Source organism: Eubalaena glacialis, chromosome 10 (assembly GCF_028564815.1).
Source record: "Eubalaena glacialis isolate mEubGla1 chromosome 10, mEubGla1.1.hap2.+ XY, whole genome shotgun sequence".
Classification (NCBI taxonomy): Eukaryota; Metazoa; Chordata; class Mammalia; order Artiodactyla; family Balaenidae; genus Eubalaena; species Eubalaena glacialis.
This window is the reverse complement of record NC_083725.1, coordinates 66757203-66770522: the sequence shown is the minus strand read 5'-3', so window position 1 is coordinate 66770522 and position 13320 is coordinate 66757203. Positions and strand designations below refer to the sequence as shown.

At 35.4% G+C, this 13320-nt stretch overlaps 1 protein-coding gene across 14 annotated transcripts in view; it reads left to right on the top strand.

The window, feature by feature from the left end:
- Window positions 1–13320, top strand: part of EMSY (EMSY transcriptional repressor, BRCA2 interacting) — an 84624-nt gene that overhangs the window by 19468 nt on the left and 51836 nt on the right. For all 14 annotated transcript variants that reach the window (XM_061202844.1, XM_061202843.1, XM_061202849.1 and 11 more), the window contains one exon: window positions 6476–6752. In XM_061202844.1, the coding sequence (XP_061058827.1) occupies window positions 6476–6752 (277 nt within the window). The remainder of the gene's footprint in view (window positions 1–6475; window positions 6753–13320) is intronic.

The following is a 13320-nucleotide window of genomic DNA, read 5'->3' as shown; positions in this document are numbered from 1 at the left end:
GTGGGACATGCTGGCTGGTGACTTTCATTGTAGGTTGACCTAGCTGGGCTGTTTTGTTGATGAACACCCACTACCCCTTTACCTCACCAGTTGTCATTCATTAGGGCTTTTTCATGGACTGGACAGTTTCCTCAGAGAAGAATCTTCCAGTCTTTTGCCTACAGTAGTAAGCCTGTCTGCTAGTATTTTGGGAGTAAAGGGAGGGAGTGGGCTGGATAGTCTCATCATTCAGTATATAGACTTTACCTAACCTCTCTGTTTTCAGCATAGCACCTACCTGCCTCAGCCTGGTATCATCAAATTCCCTTGGATTCAATCTCTCCCTCACGAGAATAAGTTTCAAGTCTTCCTTGAGGATAAGGGAGGATAGCTGGGGATCTTAATGCTGCTTAAACAGATTTTCAACTAATTTACATCTCTTTAGTCCCACTTTTATCCCCACTTCAGAAGTATCTGGTGTTCTCAAATTACTGAGTCTTTCTGCGGTTCTCTGAAAGCTGTCGTGATTTTTCTTCTGTTTGCTGTCTTAGGTTTCCACTTTCTTGAGTATGCTTGATCAGTTACTACTTGTCTGTTTGTTTTCCACTTTCCAGAAGTTGATAGCTATTGTCTTCTTTCCATTTTGACCTTATGGATTTATGTGCCTCTTCTAAAAAATCCCTTCGTACTGTTTTAGAGGGATTTTGGGGAAGGAGTAGAGGTGAATTCTTGTTTTCAATAGACGGTCTTTCTTACTTTTAAATCTTCAGGTCCATGATAATTTTCATTTAAAGAACCTCCTTGAGTTTCTTGGAAATATGTCATTATATAATATATAAAAAATTATAATTTTCTAAACAAACTAGAAATGACAGTGAGTTGGTCTGTGTAATATAATTCTAGCTTCAGTCTTAGGATGAGACATTATAGTTTAGTGTTAAAATCAAGTAAGAATTTTTGTAGTCAAAGAGGCCTGGGTTAGAACCCCAGGTCTTCCAGTATGACCTGAGATAAATTAGTCTTTCTAAATCTGTTTACCCATCTGTGAGATGAGAATAATGCCAATTTTATAAAGCTATCGTGAGGATTAAATGGGATTGGGTATTTTAAAGTACAGCATAATATATGTACTCAGAAAACATTAGGTCCCTTCCCTTGCAGGTATTTTATGGAAAGCAGTGTTACCTAACATTATTAACTTTCCAGTCTTCTTTGGTAGACCTATGTAAAAATATTTTAATAGAAGGGGTAAACCTATAAGTGAAGTCAGTGAACTTTAAAAAAAAAATTAATTGCAGTGTTGAGAATGCGCTGTTCCAAATAATGAATTTATCAGTTCACTGAAGCTTATCCCTTAATATATAGAAATTGACTATTTTTGGTGATTTCTTAAATGTTACACTGAACATAATTTTTGTATTTAATGACTCCAAGGTAATCTTTCTAAATATCAATTTTTATATATTATTATAATATTGCTTTCTGGGCAAGCTGTATATTAGGTGTCTTCAGCCTGCTCTACTCTAAGAATTTTTAAATCTACTTTTGTAATTTTTTACTACCTTCTTTGCTGGATCTATTTTATCAGTAATTCTTCTCTCTTCTCCCCCTTCTCATCTGCTCTTTTAATTTGATATTTGAGAAATAATGTAGCAAAGTTATAGCTAAAAGAGCACCCATCTCAAATCCATGTCCTTTTATTTCCTTATTCTGTTTTGCTTATAACTAGTTGACATTATATTTATTTATTTCCTATTTCTCCCATAGAGTATAAGTTACTGAAGGTAGAGACTTTGTCTTATTCATCCCTATTCCGTAGTGTTTAGAACAGTGCCTGACATGCAATAGGTGTTGACTAATATTTGTTGAATGAATGAATGAATAAATGAATAAGTATATCTGGTTCCAGTACTGGCTCTCCACCTCTCTTGAGCCTCAGCTTCCTTATAAAACAAAGATAATAATAGTGCTTACTAGATAATTAAATGAGATGATTCATGGAAAGTACTTAACATAGTGCATATGATGAGTGTTCAGTAAATGTCACCTAACATTATTAACTTTCCAATCTTCTTAGTAGACCTATATAAAAATACTTGTAGTAGATGGGGGCTCACCTATAAGTGAAATTGGTGAACTTTTTTTTTTTGATTCACTGACGCTACCATATTTTAATTTTTTCTTTTCTTCTGAATTGTCAGTTGAGAGTGGATAGTTGAGATTGTCAGACTGGTAATGCTTATAAGAGGACATGTTTATCTCCAAAGTCATACATGAGTCATACCATGAGATTCCAGGCTCAGAACCTTAGATTTGTCCTACTATGTTTAAAAAATAAACATTTAAAACAAATTAAATTAAAAATAAGACTCATTCATTCCACAAATATTTGCTAAGTATCTATTATGTTCTAGATGTAAAACTGTACTCTTACTTCATGTGTACTCAGTGCCATTACTTTTGTTATTTCTTGGACAAGCTGAGTGTGGGTAGGACTAATAGATATTCTTTGGGATTTTTCCTATGTTTTTTGTTTTCCTTTTTCTGGATAATTGGATTTTTTTTGAAATCTCTGTAAGGCTGTTGCCATTATTGCATTCACCTTGGATTTCTCACAAATCATATGGAAGTCAACTTAGGAAATTACTTTAGTTAAAGTTACTTTTACATTAAGTATAATTATTTATGAATTTGTGGACTTGATTCAAGTTCAAATAGGTCATACATTTTCAGGGTAGACAAATTTCCACCTGTGTTAATGTGGTGCCTTCATTTTGAGTATAACGTTGGTACAACACTTATATAAACAAAGCAACAGAATATAGCTTTATGCTTTCACATGCTTGATTGATATTTTTCATTTTATCCTTAGGGTGCAAGTCCCAGCACTCTTAAGGAGTTTTTGTGAGTGCTAGAAGGTCAGTAATTTGAATTATGGCCTGAATAAACACTGTTTGGTTCACTTGGTTTCAAAATCCCTTTGTTTCCCTTGTTGTAACATGTAACTAAAGTGCAAGTAAATTTTCTTCAAGGTGGATCTCTAATTTTGGATAACCCCTTTTCAGATCAGAAATTAGCTTGTAGACTGAAATCTCAAAATATGTTTTATCATTTGTACGTGTAACCTAAAACATGCTCTAAAAGACTCTAGATTTATTTTGCTGAAGTTATTGTCTTAATGTTAGAAGTCTACATGCATACTCTAGTTCTAAAATTGCAAATGTTTAACCCAAGTGTGAATGCTTCCCCTTCCCTACCCATGACAGAGATTGTTTATTAACTGTGGCATACTTTCCTGCCAAGCCTTGGTGAATCCTCATCTGTGTCACAGAGTCCTTATAAAAACTGTACTCTAGGAAGGCACTACTATTAGTTCAGAATTGGCAAATATGAAACCTAATTGCTATTACTACTCTTAATTGGCTTGGCTGTGCTAGTAACTGTGAGCTCTTTGGATTCTCAAGGGTATCAGAATTTGGGAAAAAGATATATAAAATTTTTTAATGAAACAAAAATAGAGTACATTAAAATAAATTTCCAGTTTGATTTGATCTATATAACACCTTTACTGATATCCTTCTAACATTTATTAAGTAGTAATAACAAGATACTAATAAGTACCACTTGTGAACTGCCAAATATTGACCACCTGCTATGTGCCTAGCACTATGTTAGATGCTTCACATCATTATCTCATTTAATCCTTATAATGATTTGCAAGGTAGGTATTATTATCCCTATTTTATAGATGAAAATTGGAACCCAGAGATTTTAACATGTCCAGGGCCCTGCCATTTGTTAGTGGCAGAGGCAGGATTCAGCTCAGGTTCATTTGACTCTTAGCTTCTGGTCTTTTTGCCATATTAGTCTACTTCTCGGTTTATATGATGGCTGATGGTTGTGTTTGTAATAGTGCTATATATGTGTTTACTGATTGAGTCTATGTAGAAGTATGCTTGTCAACTCTATAGAGGTGTTTGCTGGTCAAGACTTGTATGTCTCTCTTGACTCCTCAGATAATCAACAAACTCCTTAAAGTTATGGACACATACTTAGAATTCTCTAACACTGAAATATATAATAATAATGATATAATCAAAGCTTCTTTGAGATGTCAGTACTGAGTACAGACATACTCAGTAAATTTGACTGACTGATTTAATTTCAGAACTTCTTTAGGACTGATACAAAAATGAAAAAGAATTTCTCCCTTAAATTCTTTGGATTCTTCAAAACAATTTTCTCTCCTAGGTAGGTAAAAGTAATTTTGGTGAAAGAGGAAAAAGACAGTCTGTGTTTGGGGTATCATTAAACTACCATTATACTTGCCCAGAATAAAACTGATATTACAGATTTATAAGTAATTTTTGTGTTCTCAGCTGTAAAATGGGGATAATAATATTATCTCTGTCATAGGATTGTTGGGAGATTTAAATAGGCCAATGTGTATTAGCTCTAGGAGCTAATCTTCTTTCCGTTCTTTTCCTCAACCCTGCCATTTCCATACATCAAGTCCTGTTGACTCTACCTCTTAAAATAATCTGAATCTGATCACTTCTCTTTATTTTGACTACTAACACCCCAGTCCAAGCAGCCTCTACTGTTTCTTGCCTAGTCTACTGCAGTGGCTTCTTTACTAGTTTCACTGCTTCTACTCTTACCTCTTACCACATAGCAGCTAGAATGATCTTTTAAAATATAAATCAAGTTTTGTTGTTTCCTTACTTAAAATCCTCTCATGGCTTCCCATTATACTTAGTATGAAACTTAGATTCTTTACTCTGGTTTACAAATTTGATCTGGACTCTGCTTACTTTTGCAACCCCTCCTTACCCTATATGCTTTTGCTACACTGGTTCTCTTTTCTGTTTTTAAATACAGCAAGCTAATTCCTACCTTAGGTCCTTTGCTCCATCCTGTTCTCTCTGTCTGAAATGCTTTGTCCCGTATCATCTACATTTTTCTAGTCATACTGGCTAACCTTGAAGTCTCTTTCCTGCCGCTTTTTTCCTCCATTCTGTGTATCTATGAGCAAATCCTGTTGGTTTTACCTTTAAATATATTCAGAATCTGTTCACTTTTCATCAGTTCTACCACAAACATTTTGGTCATTGCAAGAGCTTCCTGATTTGTCTGCCTGTTTCTACTGTCTCTGCCCTGCTGTACTTTTCACCTAGCAGTTCGAGTAATGCTTTTTAAAAAGTACTTTATTTTTTAGAACAGTTTTGGATTTATAGGAAACTTGAAAAGATAGTACAGAGAGTTCTCATATACCCTGTATTCAGTGTCCCCTGTTCTTAACAATTTATATTAGTATGGTACATTTGTTACAATTAATGAGCCAATATTGATGCATTAATATTAACTAAAGTCCATGGTTTATTCAGATTTGTTTAGTTTTTACCTATTGTCTTTCTCTGTTCCAGGATACCACATTATATTTTCTCGTCATGTCTCCTTAGGCTCCTCTTGGCTGTGAAAGTTTCTCAAACTTCCTTGTGTTTGATGACCTTGACAGTTTTGAGGATTACTAGTCAAGTATTTTGTAGGATGCCCCACTACTGCAATTTATCTCATGTTTTTCTCATGATTAGACTAAGGTTATGGGTTTTTGGAAGGAAGACCACAGAGATAAAGTGCCATTTTCATCATAACATATCAAGGGTATATGCTATCAACAAGATCTTACATCATCTAGTCCCCCATTACTTTCCTAAATCTGTCTCCTACTGCTCTCTACCTTATAAATTTCAATCCCATTCATTAGGGTCCTTGAGGTTTCTTGAACATACCAAGCTTGCTTCTGCCTCAGGGGCTTTGTATTTGCTACTCCCTCTTCCATTGGATGCTCTTCCTCTAGGTAGCAACATGGATCAACCCCTACTTCTAGTTTCTGCTTAGTTGTCACCTTATCAGAGAGATCTTCGTTGAACGTTTTATAAAAAATCATACACCACTTCCATTTTCTTTTATTTCCTACCCTGCTTTATTGTCTCTTCCATTTATCTCTACATGACATATATTTACTTTTTTATTTGTTTATTGTTTTTCTCCCCTTACTGGAATGTAACTCCATGAAAATAAAAACTTTGTCTGCTTTGTTCATTCCACTATCCTCAGCCTCTGGAACCATGCCTGGCACATAGTAGATGCTCAACAAATATTTATAAACGAATGACTGTCCAAATTATTTTCTAGAAAAATTGTGCCAATTTATACTCCCTAAGCAGTATATTGAAATGCTTACTTTGCTGGATCTTATACAGCATTGAATATTGTCTTTTAAAATGTTTGGTTGGTAAAAATTGTTTCTTTTAAATACATTTTGATGATTACTAGTAAAGCAGAGCTTTTGTATATTTTTAGTTATAAATTTCTTTTTCTTGAATTGCTTCATCATGTTTCATAAGCTATTTTTAAATTGTATATAACTGTGAGTCTAGATACATTAGTAGTATGGTAGGTACATGAAAATAACTTATTTTATCTTCCTTAGGTTATTATAGTGACCACATCACCAAGTTCAACCTTCGTGCCCAACATTCTCTCCAAATCCCATAACTATGCAGCAGTCACTAAGCTTGTACCAACATCAGTCATTGCTTCCACAACCCAGAAGCCACCAGTGGTTATAACTGCTTCACAGTCCTCTCTGGTCAGTAGTAGCAGCAGTGGCAGCAGCAGTTCTACACCATCACCTATTCCTAATACAGTTGCAGTAACAGCTGTGGTTTCTTCCACACCATCTGTGGTCATGTCAACAGTAGCACAAGGTAAGTGGTAATTCATCAGGTAATTCTGTCCCTGTGTTTATGGGAATTTCTTTCTTTTTAAATATTTTAATTTTATTGGAGTATAGTTGATTTACAGTGTTGTGTTAGTTTCAGGTGTAGAGCAAAGTGATTCAGTTATACATATACATATATTTATTCATTTTTAGATTCTTTTCTCATATAGGTTATCACAGAATATCACAGAGTTCCCTGTGCTATACAGTAGGTCCTTGTTGGTTATCTATCTTACATGTAGTAGTGTGTGTATGTTCATCCCAAGCTCCTGATTTATCCCTCCCCGCAACGTTTCCCCTTTGGTAACCATAAGTTTGTTTTCGATATCTGTAAATCTCTTTCTGTTTTGTAAATAAGTTCATTTGTATTTTTTTTAAAAAATTAGATTCCACATATGAGTGATATCATATGATATTTGTCTTTCTCTGCCTGACTTACTTCACTCAATATAAAAATCTCTAGATCCATCCATGTTGCTGCAAATGGCATTATTTCATTCTTCTTTATGGCTGAGTAATATTCCATTGTATATGTGTGCCACATCTTCTTTATCCATTCCTCTGTTGACGAATTTAGGTTGCATTTAGGTTGCTTCCATGTCTTGGCTATTGTAAACAGTGCTGCAATGAACATTGGGGTGTGGAAAGTTTGAAGAAGACTTTGTGGGTGTGTTTGTATGCTTTGGGTGTGAAGGTACCATCTGTTATATCAGAGATTACCACTTTCCCTCCCCTAGTTTGAGAATGTCAAGATAGTGGGTTACTCAGTTTCCTTATATTAATATCCTTACTCTGAGATTTTTTTTTTCAAATGCACAGTACCTAGTCACCTAGGCAATTATGTAGGTTAAGTCTTGTCACCACAAATTTCAAAGGCATATACAAATATCTGTAATATAATGAAATTTTTAAGTGAGGAACTTGAAATTATTTTACTATAGGTTTTTTCAGAAGAAACATTAAGTATACAACCTACAACCTCTTCAAAGTAAGTTATCCAATGATAAGAAGTAGGGGGAAGAGGATGATTTCAAGGACATGCCATTCACCTTTTCTTCAGGCTTCTAAATTTTTCTGTATGGGAGGATGATAGAAAGTATTGAGAGGAACTGAGGCTGAACTGAAGGACAATTGCTGCTTAATAGCAGAGGAAAGGAAATGTGGAAACCTCAGTTCCATGTTAGCTTAAATCACTTGAGCTCTCTTCCATATCTTTGTGTTCCTCTCATATAAAAAGCAGATAGCACACTGTCAGAATTTTCTTTTTATAGTGTTGGTAAGTCTTAAGATGGGAATCAGAGGGAGCCATTTATTATACAGAATTCATAGCCATGGTTGTAGTCTTTCAAAGGGAGCACAGAAGCAATATAGAACAGTATTTAGTATTCGTTTTCATTGAATTTTACTTGCACAATATATAGCTAAAGATAGGCTGAGACTTGGAAATATCCTAGTTTATGAACTAGTGGTGATGCAGGCGCTCAAATAGGAAAACAGTGTTTTTCGTAATTGCTTTAGTAATTTTAGTGTGTTCCATGTAACTGTTAGCAAGGAAGAGGTTACATAGATGCAGATGCAGTCAGTATTCATTCATTCTGCAGGTCTAACTGGTAGGATGTGAGAGCATCTGTCATTTTCTGCCTCCAATACCCATTTAATGTCTCAGTCAATGATAGGAAATAGTAGGCTTGAAATTTTCTTTTATTTGTTACCTTAAGTAATTTAAACAAACCATTCCAACCTTTCTGTTTGTGCAGCAGTAAACTACAACATAGTATTATTAAAAATAGAAATAATTTTTGTATAGAAAATCTATATAAATGTTGGTTGCAAACATGATCCAAATTCACCATTTCAAAATTTCAAGGTGATGAGAGAAGGAAAGACCACCTGTTTCCTCACCTGACTGACCCCTGTATCAAAGTTATCATCCACTGATAGTTGTTGTTCCCTTCTAGTGCTCATCACACAGTTTGCCAAAGTCTTGCTGTACTAGAAGGATTACTGTTCTTCCAAGGAAATTGTTATTACTTGAGGTAAGAGGGGTATTTCTCTTAGTTACTATCGATATATTTTTAAGCAAAATGAATATTCCATGCTTCTGTTTTTCATTCTTATATTTCTCCAACTATCTTCTGAATTTCTTGGGAACTTATGACTTCCCTATTTTCTCCTTTGTTTCTTAGCATCCTATATCTCTTTGAGTCCTAAGTCATTTTAGGGGAGCTAGACAAGACATCTCAAAGATTTCTCATAAATTCAATACAGCATGAAAGATGTAAAAGTAAACTATCTGAATGTAGATACTCAAGGAAACTATATGATTATTTTGGGTTTTTGTTTGAGATATTTAATTTAGATATAAGTGCTAAGGAAATTAAGGCATTTTCTTTTAAAAAGGTAAATGTTAGTGGAAGTGGTAATGTATAAACTGCAGTTGTGATTCTGACTGCAGGGCTTCTTTAGCAGCTCTTGTGTGGGTACCTAGGGGACAAGGGCATTCAGTGTCTGCTTCTGTTGGGGACTAGAGACAGACTGTTTTAGAGCTGATGTATCTGTCTCTGGTTAGTCTTATGGGGCAGCTGGACATAGAGGGGGAAGAGTTTTAGTAGCAATAACTTCGTGGCTGACTCCATGTTTATAAGTGTAGAGATGGTTCCAGAGGTAGGGAGTAGGGGGATTGTGTATGGTTGGCTCATACAGGAAGTCTTAAATTCTACCAATTAGAATGCTTATTCTGAATTGGTCATCCATGAAACAGGATAACTGAAATTTTCTTTTTTATTATGGAAAATTCCAAACATATAAGTGGATAGAATAGTAAAATGAACCCTCATTGTACCCATTACCCAGCTTCAAGGATGAGCAACACATCATCAGTCTTGTTTCATCTGTACCTGCTATTTTCCTCTACACATCAGTGACCCGGAATGTTTTGAAGCAAATCCCAAATATCATATAATTTCAGTTATAAATACTTCAGTATGTATCACAACTCACAATACCACTATCACATCTAGAATTTTTAACAATTTCTTCATATAATAAAATATTTAGTTAGTATCCAAATTTCCTTGATCATGTCATAAAAAATTTTTTTAAAAGTGAGATCTAAATAAGGTCCACACATTGATTGATATGGTTATATCTTTTTAACTCATGGGTCCCTCTTCTGTTTTTTTCTTTTCTTTTCAAATTATTTGTTGAAGAAATCAGTCATTTTTCCTGAGTTTCCCATAGTCTGGGTTTTGCTGATTTTAATTCCCATGGTTTAACAAGTTCTCCTGTTTATTTATTTTTTTATTAAATTTATTTATTTTATTTTTGGCTGCATTGGGTCTTTGTTGCTGCGCACGGGCTTTTCTCTGGTTGTGGCAAGCAGGGGCTACTCTTCGTTGAGGTGCACAGGCTTCTCTTGTTGTGGAGCATGGGCTCTAGGCGTGTGGGCTTCAGTAGTTGTGGCTCACAGGCTCTAGAGCGCAGGCTCAGTAGTTGTGGTTCACGGGCTTAGTTGCTCCACAGCATGTGGGATCTTCCCAGGCCAGGGCTCGAACCCATGTCGCCTGCATTGGCAGGCGGATTCTTAACCGCTGTGCCACCAGGGAAGCCCCTCTCCTGTTTATATTTCCATAAAACTGGTAGTTAAGAAACTTGATCAGATTCAAGTCTGATTGTTTTTGGAGATATGGGGAATGAACGTTCGATAAGTGGTATTCCTGATGTGTACCTATAAGTGTATTTAAGTGTACTTCCTGTTGCATCATTTTAGGAGGCACATGTCTGGTCTCTAATGATATTAACATTAATCGGTAGATATAAGTATTACCAAATGTTTTTATAGCTATTGGTAATCTTTCCCTAGATCATTATTTTATTGGTAGTTGCAAAATGAATTTTATCTTCATTTTCTTCATTTATTAGCTGGAATTCTTAAAGAACTTTAACTTGCTACCATGGGTTATCCTGAGGTACAGTTCATACAGGAATTATTTCCGTTTATTTATATGTTTTCAGATAATGAGATGGTTCAGTGACCAATAAGATTTTTGTTCCCCGTATCATTAAGATTTCTGATGTCTGTCAATCCATCACAAATATTCTTTTGGTGCTCAAATTGTCCAATCTGTTGCAGTGGGAGCCTCTTCAAGTTGGCTCCTAAATTCTTTTGACACAACCACAAAAGACAAATTGATCAAATTTTCCTTTTTTGGGTGACGTCTATTTGTAGTATCAGTTATTGAGAGGAGTGTAAAAACCTCTAGCTGTAATTGTGGGTTTATACATTTTTCCCTTTGTCAGTTGTTGTCGCACATATTTTGAGCTCTGTTATTAGGTGCATGCACGTTTAGGATTGTATATTCTTGATGAATTGACTTCCTTTTTATTATGAAACATTGCTCTTTTTCTCTGGCAGTAGTCCTTATTTTGGTGTTTACCTTTTCTGATATTAATGTAGCTACTCCAACTTTCTTATAATTAGGGTTTGCATCATATTTTTCATCTGTTTACTTTTAACCCGTCTGTGCCTTTGTATTTAAAATGCATCTCTTATGAACATTGTATAGTCAGGGCTTACATTTTTATCCATTCTGACCATCTTTGCCTTTTAATTGAAGTGTTTAGTCCATTTATATTTGATATAATTATCAATATGATTGAGTTTAGGTCTACTATCTTAATAATTGTTTTTTATTTGTTTTCTGTATTCTGTGCCTTTCTCCCATTTTACTGTCTTCTTTTGGATTTATTGAGCTTTTTAAGAAAAAGGATTCCATTTTATCTCTTACATTGGCTTATTAGCTCTACTTTTTTTTTTTCCTTTTTAAATAATTGCTTAGGGTAGGGTTCTCAACCTCCACATATGGACATTTTGGACCAGATAATTCTTTGTTATGAAGGGCTGGCTTGTGCATTATAGGATGTTCAGCAGCATTCCTGGCTTTTACCTACTAGATACCAGTAGCACACCCTCCTGTCATGACAATAAAAAATGTCTCTAGTGATTGCCAAATATCCAGGGGCAAAAGGGAGAGCACAATTGCCCTGGTTAAGAACTCAGCTCTAGAGCTTACATTATACATTGTAAATTATAACAGTCTGTCTTCAACTTCCCATATTGTGTTAGAATATTAGAATAATACACTTCTATTTCTATTTCTGCTCTCTCATCCTTGCACTCCGGTTATCATACATTTTAATTATATATATCATAAACCCCACATTGCATTGTTACTACTTTTGCTTTAAACGGTCAATTTTCTTTTAAAGTAATTACAGAAAGGTGGGGGGGAATCTTTTATATTTACCAACCTCATGTACTTTTCCTACTCTAGTCCTTGGTTTAGCCATTTCTCTAAGGAGCCCTGATTCATTTTAGTGGAAAGTGATAATTAGAAGAAAATCTGGGTGCTAGATATGCTCATTGCTAGTGTGTGTGTGTGTGTGTGTGTGTGTGTCTGCGTGTAGATTTATACACACACTCACGTATATACATCTATATTTATTTCTATATGTTGAAAACTTTGGGTCCATACTGATATGTCCAATTTCAAACTCTGCTTGTTAATTCTAGTTTTCTCCATTCTTCTTCAAAAACCTAGCTTCCATTATCTTTCATATACTTACTTATTTTATCAGTTCCCCACTCTATAACCAATCTGTCATTGTTGCTGCTGTTGCCTCTGCCTTCATGCAGATACCTGCCTCATTCCACTCAGGTTCTGACATCTTGCAGACTTCTACTTCACTCCACCTGAGTTCTGACACTTTCCCCATGTCACCCTTTTGCATGATGTCTTTCTCACCCTGCTCAATTCTGACACCTGTGCCAGGCCACCCTCCTACCCAGAAGTCTTCTTCACCCAGTTTGGACTCTGATCTCACCCCTTCCTGTGGACATCCTGCTCAAGCTTTGAGACCCTGTGCTAGGTGGCTCACATTCATGGAACCCCTCTTTATCCTACTTGAGTTCTAACTCTACATGTGGCACTGTACCCTGAGCTCCTACAGCATGTACTCCTTCCTCAACCTACTTGGACTCTGACTCCCATGCTCAGTCAGTCTCTGCAGTGGGTTCTAACACCCCATGCTTAGCCATTATTCTGCTTAGCCATCTAGTTGTCCATTGTGCTTTGCAGCATCTGATGGCTTTAGCGCTAAATTTTTGTGAATCGAAGAGCAAAAGGAAGAGGAAGGGGGCTTTTTATTTGTTAAAACAAAAATAACATTTATTACAATTTGTAGTGATAGATTTGTGTGATCATTTGATTGTCTTCTCTAACCTTCCTGAAGGTAGGGACTGTTTCATGGATACAAAAGAGTTTCCCAAGGATATAGCATAAAGTATATGCTCAAGAAGTTTTTATTGAATGAATAAATATCTAAAGGAATTAAGTACTTTAATAAGATCACACAGCTATTATGAGTTTATGTGTTGAAGACATAATTTGAACACAGTTCTCTGATTCTGAAGTCACCCTGACTGCCTTTACATTAGATACTTTTCCTATATAAAAGGATATAGAGAACGTAGAGTAGTTAGGGAGTTACTCATG